The 17,892-nt window shown below is 35.7% G+C and overlaps 1 protein-coding gene across 3 annotated transcripts in view; it reads left to right on the top strand.

Moving 5' to 3' along the window:
* Nucleotides 1-17,892, top strand: part of LOC135195626 (protein singed-like) — a 400,445-nt gene that overhangs the window by 330,210 nt on the left and 52,343 nt on the right. For all 3 annotated transcript variants that reach the window (XM_064221971.1, XM_064221969.1, XM_064221970.1), the window contains one exon: nucleotides 217-367. In XM_064221971.1, coding sequence (XP_064078041.1) covers nucleotides 217-367 — 151 coding nt within the window. The remainder of the gene's footprint in view (nucleotides 1-216; nucleotides 368-17,892) is intronic.

The raw sequence follows: 17,892 nt of genomic DNA, 5'->3' as shown, positions 1-17,892 counted from the left end.
TTAAGATACAAATATTGGCGTTAGTTTTCAAGATTATATTCCAAACATCGTCGTGAGTTTTTAAGTTTGGATACAAAACTGATAGTATTCTGTTTTGGAAATTATAGGTACAGCATTATAGTAAATGCTCTGCTATTCTGTAAATTTACCCTGCAGTGTGTCAGGCAATCTTGGCCACATTTACCTTAATTTAATACGTGTCTCCCCTGTCTGCAGGGCCAGTATCTCAGCCCCATTGGTTCCCGGGCTGTACTCAAATCCCGCTCCAACACCGTCACCAAGGACGAGCTATTCGCCCTTGAGGACTCCCTGCCTCAGGCGTCCTTCGGCGCGCTCCTCAACACCAGATACGTCTCCGTCAAGCAAGGTAAGTGTTACCTCACATAACCAATGTTATTTACATTTGCTTTTGTATGTTTACCATTCATGGAAACTTTACATTATCGTGTAAGTTTGTTTCATTCTCATGAGAAGAATTACTTGAACCAAGTTATACGTAAGTATGTGTTTCGAGCATCTTTCCTGTCTTTCGCGTCATTAATAGGGAGAACATATTTATATACGACGTTAGGAAGTTTGATTGAGTGATCACACATATACATGTATGTGTGTGTATAAATGTATATATACACACACACACACACACACACATACACACACACACACACACACGCACACACACACACACATATATATATATATATATATATATATATATATATATATATATGTGTGTGTATATATATATATTATATATATATTATTATATATATATATATTATATTTATATATACATATATATAATATATATATATATATATATATATATATATATATATGTGGTTTTACGTATGTGTTTGTAAGTGTTTATATAACGTAAACTATTTTCAGTTGCTGAAGGAGAAAGAGGAGGCAAAAAGCTTAGAAGGTTCCCAGTTTCATTTAATTTCGGATTAAGCTCGAAGGTTGCAAGAAGGTTTTTTTTTTTATGATTGATCAATTCTTACGAAGTTGAGTTTTCTTTTAAAGTATCTAAATTTTCCAGAATTCAGAAATGTAATAAGTTTTTAGGAGTACGTTTAACATAGTAATGCAATTTCTTTCATTGGGGTATGACCTAATGTGAAGGAAGCGCGTTCTTCTAATAATAGAAAGTCCATATAATCATGCACATTATTTTTAACGGTTTATAATATTTCCACTTGGTGCGTTGATTGTAATGGGGTTGGTAAATACCCTTTTTCATAACGCCATCATATTTCTTCTGTATATCGGGGTTCCAGATTGTTATTCGTAATGAATGTGTATAACACAATTCGTGACTTGCTATTCCATGCCTCTGAACTCTTTTGTTTCATGTATTTGATTCTTGATTTATCTTATAAATTTGCAATGTATTTTGCTATTTTTTCCAGTAGTTTGTATGTCATAGTTTTGATAAACTTGTCTGGAATTTTCATTATAAGCATTGCTTTCAATTTAATTTTTTAGTTGCATATAATAAACGGCAGAAACAATAGGTATCTTTCGTGATATTGAGTTTTTCCCCGCAATGTTGAAAACCAGAGGCTACCATAGATTTTAATTTACGGCATTATGAAAGAGGAAGTTGAAGACGAGAAAAAAAATGACAACGCCGGCACTCATTGTGAGACTGGTGTGACCTTCCGTGTCCACATATTATCATACATCGGGCGACAATAGGGAGTGACGTGACGTCACGGGTTCATTCGACGCATATTGTTTGGCTGATTATTTTGAGATTCTGTTTTATTTATATACTTATTTCGTGTAGCTTACGTGGCAACATAAGAGATGAGTCATTATTGCCAGTTGTATATTTAGTACCATAAGAGCAAAGTTTGCCGTTTTACATTTCACTGTAGTACGGCGATGATGAAAGGTTTTGTCAAATGCTGGGATGTTAATCCTCTTTATCCTAAATTAAGATGGTTTCTGAATCGTAATTCACGAGACTAGTTAAATGATAATAATAATAATAGACGTACATTCGGTGTTTTGTGAAGCATCTCACTCGTACTACGAGATGGTAATGAATTCCAGTTATAGAAGTCTTCGACACTACAAGGAAACCAGTGATGTCCCGAAGCCTTTATCAGGAAGGGGACACTTTGCATTACCGCCAGGGATCATGAAACCTATGATTTAGCGACAGCGAGTTGCTGGAAAAAGGATGAACAAAGCACTTGTCTCTCAAAAGTCGATGATCAAACAGACTCCCAACTGTAACTCTCGACGTCAGTGATATCGAAGTGTATAGAAAGTAAAGGATTGATCAAGGATAAAACCTGTTGAAATTAGAGTCAGCAGGATATGATCAGGGCATTTAAGTGATAGATTCAGAGTTCCGGTTGTCTTCCTTCCAATCTGGCTATCCATCCTCTCCTGACAATTGTTCCATAGTGCAGCTGCGAAGTTTTCCTCCTGTGACAATTTCAAATATTTCTACTCTCACTTTCCCTCATAGATCCCAGCACTTGCTCTTGGCCTAAATTTTATCTTCTATTCTATTCTAATATGAGGATTGAAGCTTCAAGCGTGTGTTAAGAAGGATGGGATATCGGCATTTATGAATAGATTCAATTGAGGAAAATCCAAAAGCGTTTTAGAAGGATCAGCTGGATGGATAGACCTTTGGTTTAGGGTAGTAAATGATAAGATCTGACTAGATCAATACAGGCATTGAATGATAGGTTACACAAGGTAGGATCAAAGAAATGACAGGAAATGCTTGGTGTATTCAAGAATACAATCAACATGAGACGATTAAATCTCTTGCGAGTAAAATGAACAAGTTTGCATTAAAGTAAGGAAGATTAAAATTAGAAGATGGGACATAAACATTTGAGAATGATATTAGGCGGATATTAGGTGGGGTGGATAAAGCTGAAGAAAATAACACCACGGCAGTATAGACTCATGATTACTGAACACATCAAATCAACATTTTCAAAGCATTTGCGAAATGAAAGTCCTTAGGACGTTAAGTATACCTTAGTTTTACCAGACCACTGAGCTGATCAGCAGCTCTCGTAGGGCTGGCCGGAAGGATTAGATATTTTTACGTGGCTACGAACCAGTTGGTCACCTAGCAACGGGATCTACAGCTTATTGTGGGATCCGAACCACATTATATCGAGACATGAATTTTATCACCAGAAATAAATTCCTCTGATTCCGCGTTGGACGAGCCGAGAATCGAACTTTAGACCACTGGATTGGTAGCCAAGCGCGAAAACCACTCGCCCAACGAGGAACGTAAGGTGGCGTTTAATCGTAGAAAGAGCCGGATGAAATCAGCGCATTGACAGAATGAACAGGATAGTGGAAGGCAGTGAAGGATATAATGACCATAATGGAAGCAAGATATTTGAGACGGTATCTACTCAGGAGAGGTTCGGATCAACAAAGAACAGATTCTTCGACCGGCTTTGATCAATGAGTCGACGATCAGAAACATGAGGCTAGGGAACTAGAGAATTAAAGAATGTTAAGAATAATAGATTGAGAAAAGAAAAATGAGATTGATAGGACAGGCCCAAAGGAGGCGTAGAACAGGATCGAGGGATCGAGGATCGCCATGACCTTCCCAGGATGATGAGCTTCCGGTCAGGGTCGTTGATCGACATCCGGGGGTTTCGTGTCGACGAGAAATTTTCGGGGAACTTTGTCCCGGCATTGCACAATGGATGTGTGGCCTTGCTATCATTGCAGGTTAGAATATGCTATTCCTTAGTGGCTGTTTGGGGAAGGTTTCGTGAGAATTCGCCATGTTCAGTTTAGTGATGAAGTGTTATTATGAGTCTGGTGATTTACTGGTGTGATTACTGGAAGGCTTTTGTTGGTCAGATCTCACCTCACTCCATAACACACACACACACACACACACACACACACACACACACACACACACCACATATATATATATATATATATATATATATATATATATATAATATATATATGAATAACTTGATCACGAAGTATATAAAACGTGATGCTATGTATAAATAAAGGTTTTTGCCACGAAGAAAAAAAAGAAAAGCGAGATAGCCGAGTACTTTCGGAACAAGACCGAAAGTACTCGCTATCTGCGCTTTTTCATTTTTTCCTTCGTGGCAAAAACCTTAATTTATATATATATATATATCTATAGATATATATATATATATATATATATATATATATATATATATATATATCAACGAGCCAGCAGGAAAAATGAAAAGCAGCAGTACCTAGCGCTTCAGTACCTAGCGCTTTCGTGTATTCTTGATACATGAAAGCGCTAGGTACTGCTGCTTTTCATTTTTCCTGCTGGCTCTTGATATACATTCTTCACGTGATACTTGTGATCGTATAACACACACATATATATATATATATATTGTAAGGTTTGGTTTACTTATCACTTATTTTTAGTTCGACAGTATCTGGTATCCAAGTTTAATTCTGCATTATGTTTTTTTGAACCTGTAATTGTTTGCACATATTTTATTCTGTACTATGTTTAAGTGAACTTCGTTGAGAAATGTTGCATGAAATTGCGATGAAAGTTTCGTTCCAGCTGTTCTTCATATATTACATTTATAACAAGGAAAATTTTGTTCATTGTTTACAGTAGCGATTCTCATTTCTGTATCAAATAGGAAACTTGCATACAACGACCATGTATAATTTAGTGTATACTGCTACTTACAAGCGTCCTTTGGCACTTTTAAGAGATTAAAATTCTTGTATTATTATAGATCCTGAAATTAAAGGGACTGAGGTACGAGGGAAAGAAATTGTGATAATTAAGTCAAATCAGCCTGACATGCACGAAATCGGTCCATTTTCTGTTGTTAGGAAATCCTTGGGAGGCCTACCGACCAAAGCGCGTGCACTGATAACAGAGTATTGCCGTCAATGGACATGTATTTACCTCTCGTTATCGTGAGCGAGAAGGTCGTGGCTTATTGGAATGCAAATTTAGACAAAATCACAGAGGTCACGGAGCGCGCTAAAATGCCGAGGACCTGAAACGCTCTTGATCGTACTTGCAAATAACTACCTTGTGTATAATTTGAGTTGCACACTCGTGTATGAAGACTTGCGTTTATTCATTCTCCCTTTATATTACATATTTACCCCAACACAAAGGCTGAGAAATTTAACTTCCTTGCATCAGTTCAAGTGGCAACTTCACCTCAGTGTGCTGTATTGGCTTCTGTTGTTTGATATCCCATTAATGTTACTGTCGGTAGCCCTAAATATCTGAGCTATATCTATACATTTTGTGTAATTTCGGGTGCCCCTTGGGGGTCTTGTCATGTAGGGGTAATTTTTTTTTCGTGCTAGGCGATGTATTGATTTTCTCGAGCGATATACTTCACAGGAAGGCACACCCCATTATTTTTGATATAACGGTTCCTTAATAGTCTCTTTGGGGACATAATTCATATGGTTCGTGTATTCATTCGTATGGGTGGGGTATTCAGGGAGTGATATACATATTTAGACATATCTCGGTCGATATTTTTTATATTCGATTTAATCAAACAAAAACTTCTTTCAGTTTTCTTCTGAAGAATGAAAAAGAAACCCACAAAATCACTGTGTATAAAAAGAAACCCACAAAATCACTGTGTATAACGTGTTTACTTCTAAAATTAAATGTAAATACTTAGAAGTAAACACGTTATTCCCGGTGATTTTGTGGGTTTCTTTTTCATTCGATTTAATATTTGTGTTAGTAAAGACAAATGTATTTGGGAAATTATATAATTTCAAATTCGTCTCCAAAACATACCCTGGTACGTTGAGTCCATTTCATTCGACAGAAAAACAGAGCTCAGTTGATGACAATACAATTACTTCTCGTTAAATGTTTTCCTTTGTTTTTCTTCTCAAGGCTTCTGTTCCGAAACAAGGACACCAGGGCTTCTTCGATTTACAATAGTAAAGATGGACTTGCATTAAGCTCGTTTTAGGAGATTGTGGGATCTTAGGAATATGAGAGAATTCGCATATTCTGTTCATATTCCTTCATCTGCTGCATTTCGAAGGAGGTGGTTCGGAAGCACAATGATAATCTTTCGACGTGAATTCTTTGTTGTTTTGTCGCGTTGTACTAAGTATTCTTTTCGTAAGATATAATAAAGTAAAACTGTTAAACGAAAAAATGGAAGTGAAAAATAAAAGTAATATGTGGAACGAGAAAGTCATGAAAAATATCAGAATATATCCTATGTGATGAACTGGTCGTTGGTAATGTGCTGTGAAGGATAGCCATATTACTTTTGCGTGCTTTTCTGTAATAATCGTTTATATCACCATTGCCACAAATTTCGTTGGCAGTCATTGCACATAATTTTACGATGAAAATGTCTATAGGTATATATTATAAATGAAAAATCATTAATAAGAAGGAAATTATTCGTTTGAAAAAGAGAGACGGGGGTATAATGAAAATGACATTATTTGATTTTCTGGCGGCCGTATTTTGATAAATGGTGGGTACTGTACATTTCCCCATTTTTATTTTCAGACTTTATTGCTAACATCAGTCTTTACTTTTCACAGGCGAAGCCTTACATTCATCCCCATTCTGTCTTTGTGCGTTTTTCTGTATGGAGACCAGTTTGTAGACTCCATTTTTATATCTTGAATGCAATAAAAGGGTATTATAACAATGACGTCGGATGATACCGGTCGCTGCCAACTCGAAGGGTTTGCTTTTATCCACAACCAGTTGCTCTCACGACTAGACTCGGATGCTGGTTCAACCTGTTATTGTTCTCGACTCGACTGGTCTACTTAAGTATTCTCTCCTTGTCTCTTTTGTCTCAGCGATGAGACTTCATCTCTTACGTAACTTGGCAATAAGATGCCAGGTAATCTCACGCACTAGTAAAAATCATATATATATATATATATATATATATATATAATATATATATATATATATATATATATATATATATATATATATATATATATATTGTAACAGGCAATTAAATGAGAGAACTGAATTTCATCCCTTAAGCAAGATTAGAACTCTCGTCATCCGAGCTGTAAACACTACTGAAAAATTTTATTCTTGAAAAACACACACCACTACACGAAGACACTTTTTCTTTTTTTTTTTTTTTTTTAATCATGCAGACACACAACACACATATATATATATAATATATCACTTGTAAAAAGTTACTATAAATATAATATATATATAATATATTAAATATATATCTATATATATATTTATATTTGAAAAGTAACTTTTACAAGTGATATATATATATATATATATATATATATATAATATTTAATATTTGAAGTAACTTTTTACAAGTGATATTATTATATATATATATATATATATATCATATATATATTATATTTATATTTGAAGGTAACTTTTACCAAGTGACATATATATATATAATATATATAATATATTTATGTCACTAGTAAAAAGTTACTTCAAATATAATATATATATATATATATAAGATATATATATATATATATATATATATATATATATTATATATCACTTGTAAAAGTTACTTCAAATAATATATAATATATATATATAATAGTATATATATATACACATATATACAATATATATATATAATACATATATATAATATATATATATATATATATATACATATATATATATACATATATATATATATATATATATATATATATATACATGTATATATATATATTATACACACACACACACACATATATATATATATATATATATTATATATATATATATATATATATATATATATATATGACACACGTATGTATGGTCAAGAAACCCACTCGACATGATTTTCCAAGACTGGCCTTGCGCCAGTAACTTTTTGTTTGACGTGGAAGCATAAACATGCAATTTCCCCGACCTTGTTTCCTGTGAACTCTCGATTTTAAGAATGGTATAGAATCCTCTGTGGAAAACTGCGGGAAATGTCTGCATTATCCGATTGTAAGTTAAACTTTCCTATTGCTTATCCCATTGTATTATCAACGAATTTAAAAATTATTAAGAATGTTGATTTATAGTAAGGAAGAAAAAGCTAATTTGTTAATTAGGTCAGGTCAATCTTTCTATTGAGAGAACTTTTTTTTTTTGTAATATACTATTCTTTTGTTTGATGATAAGCTTGCCTTTTAAGAGACTGATAAATTATTCATGTTTAAATAGAGGTTGACTTTTATCATTTAACTAAAGTTTGCGATATCGTGCTCTGTCTGTCCGAAGTAGACTATTGATATATGACCGTTTTATTATTAGTTATTATGGTAGAAACAATGTAACTTTTGAATATTTCGCCGCAGACGGAGCCTCGTCCTAGAATCGTATTGGCTTAGCTAATAGATCACAAAACAAGCCATTGCTGACTGGGCATTTTCACAATAAATGACAATTTTTACGTCTAATAGAAGAATATTGTAACGAATATTTTTAAACTTCTGTTTTACTTATAACTCTACTATATCGACTATCATAAAGTAAAATAACTGGAAATGCAAGAAGTTCTGATTAGCGTCAGCGGGACAGCTTTCCCAAGACGCAGATACAAGAGTCGAAAACTTGCTACAAATGACAGGAAACGGGAATTTCACATAACCGTAAGGTATAATGAAGTGTCCACAGACTCCCTGAGGGAAGAAAAGCTTGGAAACTAAACCAGAACCAGTTTGTTTATCGTGCAATTATGGCAAGAGGAAATAAAGCATACGAGGATATCAATTACAGTAACCATTTCCAACAGCCCTTTCTAAACCCTGTTATTTTATTGTTTTAATGTAATATTGTGCGTTGTTTTCGAGTATCCTATTTTGCTTGCTGATCGTTTGAACTGGGTCCCCTAATTCCCTGGACGTCGTAACCATTTATCCCATTTATACTTCTCGCTTACTCGGGGAGTAAGTCTGCACACTACTTTGTTGTTGTTGTTGTTGTTGTTAGGGGGGCCGGTTTAGGAAAGGTCTGTGGAAGAACCTGAAAAGGTCTGAAAAAGGTGTTTCTTGTTGAGTTAAAGATGCAGGAATTTTACGATAGGATATTTATGATTTATTTATGAGAATGAAAATGTAAAAAATAAATAATGTGCATGTTAAACGATACAGATTAATTATTTCTAATAAAATATAGCGTATTTATTTATTTATTTTTTACTCATATGGGACAGACTCAGTGTTAATTTCTAATATGAAAAATTATTATTATTATTATTATTATTATTATTATTATTATTATTATTATTATTATTATTATTATTATTATTATTATTATTATTATTATTATTATTATTATTCCGGAGATCAACCCTATTCATATGGAGCGAGCTGACAAAGGCCATTAACTTGAAATTCAAGCAACAGAAGGTAATAGGAAATACAGAAAGAAGAGATAAAGGAAATTTGAATGTATAATTAATAAATAAACAGATGAAGATTTAAGCAAATATATGATACAAGGAGAATTGCTTTAGGGTAGCAGTGAATTTGTGAGGTCACAATTGCACATATTTGGAGACGGGAAACATTTCAACGGATGTGGAACTATGTCGGAAAGAGAACAGATGCTTATGTCGCCGTCATTAGATTTTTCCCAATGAAACTGAAAAAAAAAAAAAACCTGTAACCATGCATCATTGCCCTGTACAGGAAAGTACCGCCGGAGGGAGGAGTTAGGGCGAAAGTCTATTTGCCTCGCGAATCGGTGAGGAGGAAGTCTCCTGGGCGAAATGGAGTTCGTATCGATTCCTGTTCGCACAGCCAAGTCAGCCTATGACAGTTGACGAAGAGGAGGAGGAGAAGGAGGAGAAAGTCGATTCAATGCTATGTGCTTTGCCTCGTTTCCGTACGGCTCATTTCCCTCAGGGATTCAGTGTTAGGGTCGCCCTTACAATCGAAGTCCAGACCAGGCATGTGTGCTGTCAGCATAAATGGCCTATCGAAGTTGGCAGCATGAAATTGTTTCAACTTTCAAGAGGGTTCTACTGCATTAATTATATATATGTATATATATATATATATATATATGATATATATATATATATATATATATATATATATATATATGCGGCTTTGTTGACATATTCGGCTCTGTTTGGGTTGGAAAGTATCGCCATCGATTAACCATTAGCTAAAGCGCAGATGACTTCGGTTACTTAACTTTTCGTTCTCTTGATTTGGCTCTGAAATCGTATCGTTAACCCAAACCGGGGACCCAGGCTTCAAACGGGTCAGGGTTTTTTATTTTCTCAAAATTATTGGCAATCAGGTGTAGTCTGTCCCACGTTGCTGCTTCCGCTGTTGCTTTTGTTATTATTATTGGAAGTTCCGGGAAAAAGTCCGTCAAAGGTCAGAGTGCATAATATGTATTGATGCACAACGCGCTGTTTTTTAACAGTAGTTGCTATGACAGGACATCAGTGCATTTACTCCTTCAGCAAATTAGAACGGATATATTGTAGTTTTAACGTAATGGAAGCCTCTGCATTGCGTATCATAAACATCGCAAATTTTCCAAATGACCAAATCTGAACAAAATTGACTATTTGGTTGGTAAACGTAATGTTATTAACAGCACAGTGTAGATGTTTCAAATAAAGCTGAACAGCAGAATGGATGAAATAGTTAGAGAGGAAATGGAACTCATAATAATAATAATAGGATATTCCAAATTGTTTGCGGTGAAAAGAATTCTTGATTATAATCTCATAAGAATAATAATGGGACATTCCAAATTGTTTACAGCGATCAGAATTCCTTTTTGTGGTCATGTTTTCATGGTTGTACTTCCCATATAAACATTAAAGTATGTAAACTGCGTCGGGCACTACTTAAAGTTGATTGCTAATTCGAAAATACAGCGCAGTTGCTGCTGCTATCAGGCGTACCTTGTTTCTTTCTTTCTTTTTCTCCCTGTTACTAGGCAGCAGCACCGTTGTTAATGGTTTCCTGGCTGGGTCTTTTAACGAGTTATAGGCCTCGCCGGATAAAATATTCAAGGCCGCCTTCGCCACTCACAGGCGTCTTGTAGACCTTCGTTTAAAGGGTTACTTCCCTTACATGTATTTCTGTAGCGTTGTTTTGGCATTATGATAATTTCAGATTCTATTATGGTGCACTTTTTAAGACTCTGTACATGATTTTCTGTAACGTTGTTTTGGCATTATGATTATTTCAGATTTAATTATGGAGCACTTTATATGACTGTACAACAGTAACTGTTTCATTGCGATGTTTGGTGTATTAAATAGTGGTTGACGTGTTAGGTCTAGATAAACTTTTGTAGTTTCCATTACACTGTTACGCATGCACGTCATCGCCAACGTGCTCACGCGCTCGCAAATAGCAACTTTGTTTTCTCACAAGTTTACGGGCTGCACTAGGAGCAAGAACTCGCGCTGGCACAAAGCCACCTAAATCATAACCAACCTCCCAAGAGCCGTTCATTTATTTTAGTGCGTCAAATGGAATTACCGAGGGAAACACATTGCTGGTTAGTCTTAGTCATGTTTTGCAGAACGAATCGATTTATTTGGTGCTTAAGAAGGAGTAACGTCAATAATGGTCGGAAAAAGGCAGTGATGTAGAAATATATTGATGACTGGACAGGGGTGTTAGTAAGCAATAATGAGGCATTTTACGTAAGAAGGTTAGAAACCTTTCGGTGATTTTTTTTAACTGTTACTATACTGTACTAAAACCATCAATGAGTTGTTGTTTAGTATTTTTTTATCATTTATTAGAGAAAATATACAATATTTTACAATTTTAACTGAATTACATTCAGAATTTTATACAAGTTGACTTGAATTTACTAGAATTTAACAAAAATCTTATCTTGTACTTTTTACAAATAATCTATGTATTTTAATGTAAATATTTTTCTGTAGTTACTCATATACGATTTATCAGTATAGCTATATCTATTTTTTACTATCCTTGAGTTTATAAACAAACCTTATACCATCTATTTCATCTTTTATTCATACTTTGTGGGCTAACCAGATACCAAAACATAGTCACAAATTAGAATTACAGCAGTGCTCCTGTCCTTTTTTGAATGTGCTTCAAAATAGTAATTATACAAATTCTGAAGAGATGTTATTTGAAGGGTGTAGTCACTGCTACTACTACTACTACCACTACTATTACTAATACTACTACTGCAACTACTACTACCACTATAAATACAATGGTTGGAGAAACAATCATGTGGCTATTTCCGCGGGGCTAGGCTTTGCACGTCATGCGATTCATCACGAAAACAACAGGCATAATATACAGTCAGGTTATAACTGGTGCGACGAGTGAATGACTCGTCCTACGCAAGACATTTGCACCTTTTCCATATGTGAAAGATTTGTTCATTTAAACTCACGGGGGCGTTGCTGCCAGAAATATCTTGCTAGATTGAAAAGGTCACCAGTTGAATCGGCGACGATTGTGCTCTCTCTCTCTCTCCCACTCTCATAGACACAACCATGTTCATACTTTATATAAGGAAACATATCGGGTGTCCAGTCAAACACGAAGCTCTAGTCTATTTTAATGAAGTGCAGCGGAAGTGTCATGTCTCCTAACTAGTTTTAAGATCACGTGACGGCAATAAAAATGGCAATAAGAGCCGGACCGAGAAGAAGCGAATGTGATATGGCGATGAGTCAGTTTTCATCAATGAGAGAAAACTTACCTTGGGAACAGCTGAAGTCGCGCCAACTTGTAGGATAGACAGAGTAGGTCTTGGGTTTTCGTTCACTGAAGAATTTTGAAGATCTGACGAGGGATTAAGGTTTTAGCGTTGCGTACTTGAATTTCTGGCCACTTCTAAACCCTGTATTGGAATAATGGTCGTGCAGCATTTTCCTAGGCTAGGGAAAGTTTAGTAATTTATTGTTCATACCATTTACACAGTTACCGGTATCTAATTTTTCGGTTACAACAAAACTGTGGTTCAGACCTGGTGTTTAAGTGTAGGTTAACCCGATTTACTCAGTTTTGATTGTGTACTTTTAATGAACAGAGGCCACTCGGGTATCAGTGTCTTAGGTTTGAGATGGCTTCTAAAGAAGTAATTCTTCACTTCATTAGAAGCTGCTTCTCTTAGAACGTTAGACCCATGTTTGCTCTCTGAACGAAAAAGTACTAGTAAGGGAACGTCTTTAAAATCAGTTGTTAAAATAATTGTTTTTAGTTGACTGTTTTGGATGACAGCCCAGAGTTACAAGGATAAGGATGTCTTTAAGACTTATTAGTCCATCCGAGGAGAGACATCGTTTTCTCAATATCTCTAGGAGCAGGTTTTAACATTTATTCAGTGTCCTAATGATTTTGTCTAGCTTTCTTTTAATCTCTTCCCCAATGTTGCTGTTTACAGCTTCTGGTGGCAATTTATTCCATGTGTCACATATCTTATTCCTTGTCTGGTTATCGTTTAACGTGAATAGGTCACTGTCTACTGTCTCTTTTTATTATGCCTTTCAGTCTTTTGAATGTTACTATTAGCTGTCCTCGCAAGCGTCATGTTTCTAAGCCATACATGTTCAGGCGCTCTAGTCGCCTTTAGGAACCTTTTTGGATGGAATTAACTTTATGGCTCTTTGCTTGTACCCTTTCTAATCTATTTATGCCCTTTGTTAGTGTTGGTTATCAAAACTGTACTGCATATTCAAGATGAGGTCTAACTATTGATTTGTAATGCTGCAACACCGTTTCCTTGTTTCTGTCTGGATTGCCTCGTGAGAGAGAGAGAGAGAAAGAGGGGGGTAGGGGGGGGATTGGGTAAGGGTGTGGGAGATTAACACACGTTAGTGATCCGTACTCAGTCAAAACGGATATCATGTATAGTATATAATTAGTAATAAGAGGCCCTCGACGATGAAAACTTCTCTCGTGAAAATATCCAGAATATTATGAAGTTTTCTGTGGGTACTATGATTGCCAGTCAGCGGTTCCGTGTCAGTGGGCTGGACTGATCACAGTTCCATTAAGCCTAAAACTCCCGTGCTAAGGGCGAACATTTTCGACATGTGAGGAGTGTGGGAATACCATTTGCCCTCTTGTCAAAAACACTTGGTGAAAACTGAGCCTGGCTAATCATTTCCTTCTCACAAAATTGTTGTGGAAGTGTTTGCCGTGAATTATGGTGTGTGTGCGCCTTCCACGCTTGGTTACATTGAAATGGGATCAGAAATTGAAGGTTTGGTCTTTTGACCAAATGAAAATAGGAACATTGTTGTGAGCAGTAATGTTCATAATTTTTTTTTTATATTACGTAATATTGTTAATGTGTTTACGAAACTAATAAAATGGAGTTTTAATCCCCGTAATAATAAACTTAGTTATATATATGATGAAGATGATTTTGAATTACAAGCCTCATACGAACTGTTGAAAATACACACACACACACACACACACACCGAGAATAATGACAACAACAGTTAAAATTTCTGTGGAGGTTAGGGAAGGGCGCCCGCCTTTCTCCCGTCAGGAGAAGAGTCCCAGAGCAGTGCTGCGTCATGTAAGAAGATTATTATTAGTTTATTGGGTTTTGTGGCGTTGGAGGAAGTGGGAGGAGTTTTGATACTGTAACTCTCTTTGTTGCGGAATTAGATCTCAACTTTTTGTTTCTTTAGTGCGACCATTTTATTTATCGCCGTGAGTTTTATTTACCATATATGGTTAGGTTAGATCTTTGTGACTGGATTTTTTCAGACAGACTGCATTATTATAGACAGTGGATTCACTTTAGAATGTAATTATGCGTATGCATTTGTATGTACACGCACACATCAGCCCACATACACACACGCACGCACGTACAATGTATATACGTATATATATATATATATATATATATATATATATATATATATATATATATATTATATATACTGTATATATATAATATATATATATATGATATATATATAAATAAATAAATATATACATATATATATATATTTATAGATATAATATATATATAAATACTATATATATTATTTATATATATATCATATATAATATATATATAAAGATATATGATATATATATATAAAATTTATGTTACCTTTGTCGTCCTTATATATGAATGTATGAACTACGAACGAGGCATTAAAGATTTTTGTAGTACCATAGTCATCGTGATATATCGGCTACGAATTGAGAGAGAGAGAGAGAGAGAGAGAGAGAGAGAGAGAGAGAGAGAGAGAGAGAGAGTGAGTCCAAGGGGGTGGGAGGTGGGTGGGCAGCTAGACTCAAATTCCGAAGGATGTCCCTTTGACCTTTCCAGCAGCATCGTTCAAGCTTCAAGAGGAGCTCTGAATGGGAGGGAAACCTGGCGCTGGGCGTCACTTGAAGCAGCAGCAGGAGCAGCCGCCAGCAGCATCCCAGTCCCAGAAACGAGACCCAACATTTTAATCGCCTCGAATTGGTCACGTTCGAAGGGGCGCTTGCATGACAATTTGATTTTCTCAGGCAATGAGTCGGGAATTCTTTCCGCCTCGTTATCCGGCAGTCGTTTTTGTCTGTGTGTGTGTGTGTGTGTGTGTTGTGTGTGTTGTTTAAATTAAAATAATAATTTTATTATTAATCTATATATATATATATATATATATATAATTATATTATCATCTCATGTGATTCATAGAGATATTTTAAGGCGAACAGGATTTTTTTCGAGTCGAGTATCCAAGTAGGTCTGTTACATATCTTACTAACTGATTATGATTAATTCTGAGTTATTCCATCTTATTGAAAAACAAATATCGTGCTCACTAAGGAGGTAAGCGAGTCGCTTTAGTAGTCCACAATGTACTGATACACTATTAAATCTGTAATGCTGATCCTTGAAACGGGAAAGACAACTACAATTATTTGCCATTTTTCCCATTTGTCCTTATTGTAGGTTGTTATTAAGGGCAATCATCCATAATCAGCTGCATTTGAAGTTTCATGTTTACCCTCTTGGTTTGTTATTAATTATTTCCATTGTGGGTCGTTTGAATATATTTTATTTATTTTATTCCATACTTTGTTTTTTTAGCTTTTTAATGCATCTGCGATTTGCGAAATGATAATAAATAGGTCGGTTCAATCCATGTATTAAACGTGATAAAAATATACTAGACAAATTAAATAACATAACTTAATATTTTTGGAAAGAGACTGAAAGAATAACCAAGAATGAAGTAGAAGAGAGGGGATTGGGACAGACCTGCTATTTTTTAAATTGTAGACAGGTTTATCTTTTCGCAACGTTAATTAATAATAATAATACTCTGTACCGCTTTTCATATTCTCTCTCTTCCATCTTACTTGCCCCACACTCCTGACATTGATTCATAGTGCAACTGCGAGGTTTTCCTCCTGTTACACCTTTCAAACCTTTTACTACTGTCAATTTCAGTTTCAGCGCTGAATGACCTCATAGGTCCCAGAACTTGGCCTATTTTCTTATATTCAGTAGTAATAATAATAATAACGAGCAGAGAAAGTTAATACTGTGAACACCACACAACTCGCGTAGCTAAGCATGTGTGACGTCTTGATTCGCTCGCTATGTAAATTACAATCAGCTGACAGCGCGTTCCACCAGGAACGATAAAAGTCCAAGCTACTCCTTCTTGCCGTCGGTTTCACTTTCTATTAGCCTTCCGGAGTACCTGAAGCATTCAGGATTTCAGCGTGACTCCGGCAAAAACGGATAATTGTGACGCACGAGAAAAAGACGCAAAGTGAAAAGACGGAAGTTACCAGCCGGACACGTGCCGCGTTCTGTTGTGTGTGAGAAGGAAAGCATTCTGTTTTTCACTATCTCACTCAAATCGTTTTTCATTCATTGTGCCAATTGTTTCTTCGCTGTATGCTGTTCTTTCCTCATACGCCCCATTCTTTCTTCTTTTTCGTGTCTAATTCTTCTTTTCTCACTCCCATTGTCTTCCTCATTTTTTTTTCCTTTCCAACATTCATTGTATCTTCACACGTTCCCTCCCAGGCTCCTCCGAACGTTTCTATTCTCACTGGCGTTATTGCCTCATACTAACTGTGATAGCTTTGATGGCACGGAAGCTCGAGAGCAGAATTAACAGCAACGTGAAATTAAATTCCTTTCAGAGAAAGTCGTGGTTCGCTTTAATTGTTTCCCAGACAAATGTCAGGCTATTTTCGTGAGAGTTCAGGAAGATCATCGTTCCGCTGCTGCCCATATTATTATATGAGTTCACGCTAGGAGTGGATTTTATTGTTTACCCTCTGGTTGCTTATCTGCATTGTTTTTTGTGCGAGGGAATCGAGGCTTGATGCAGGCACGGATTCTGGAAGCTATCTCTGCGTGGTGGAAAGCCCTCGCGGCACTGCGTATGAAATTGGATTTGTTGGCAAATTGTTTTCGTAAAGTTATATTTGTGTGATGTGCGCAGCGTCCGTTGAGTTTTCCTATTCTATTGTCGCGGGGAATCCGTTACCATTGTTTAGTGAAGGTGCGAGGAACAAATGTGAACGGGCAAGCAGTGACTCGCAACATTTTCTCTCCCTCTTTCCCTCTTTTATGTCTGTATGGGAGGGCCGTTAATCTGGCCGCCACCCTTCCGTCGTCATGCATAAAGTGGCCGATTTAGATTAGACGTTGCAACGTACCTGTCTCTCGCCATTTCTCCCTCGCTTGTGTATCCATGCGAAGGATGCTCCTTGTAATATCCTTCGTTGTATATTCATGGATGTTTTCGTGAAGCACTTTTTGTTTTTGTTTTTTGTAATGGCAAGTAGGGTATGTATTAATATATAAAGTGCAAACTACATAGGCTATGTACGTGTGTGTACTCTCCCTTTTCAGCCATTTAA

Source organism: Macrobrachium nipponense, chromosome 16 (genome assembly GCF_015104395.2).
Source record: "Macrobrachium nipponense isolate FS-2020 chromosome 16, ASM1510439v2, whole genome shotgun sequence".
Taxonomy (NCBI): Eukaryota; Metazoa; Arthropoda; class Malacostraca; order Decapoda; family Palaemonidae; genus Macrobrachium; species Macrobrachium nipponense.
This window is presented reverse-complemented; position numbering and strand designations above follow the sequence as displayed.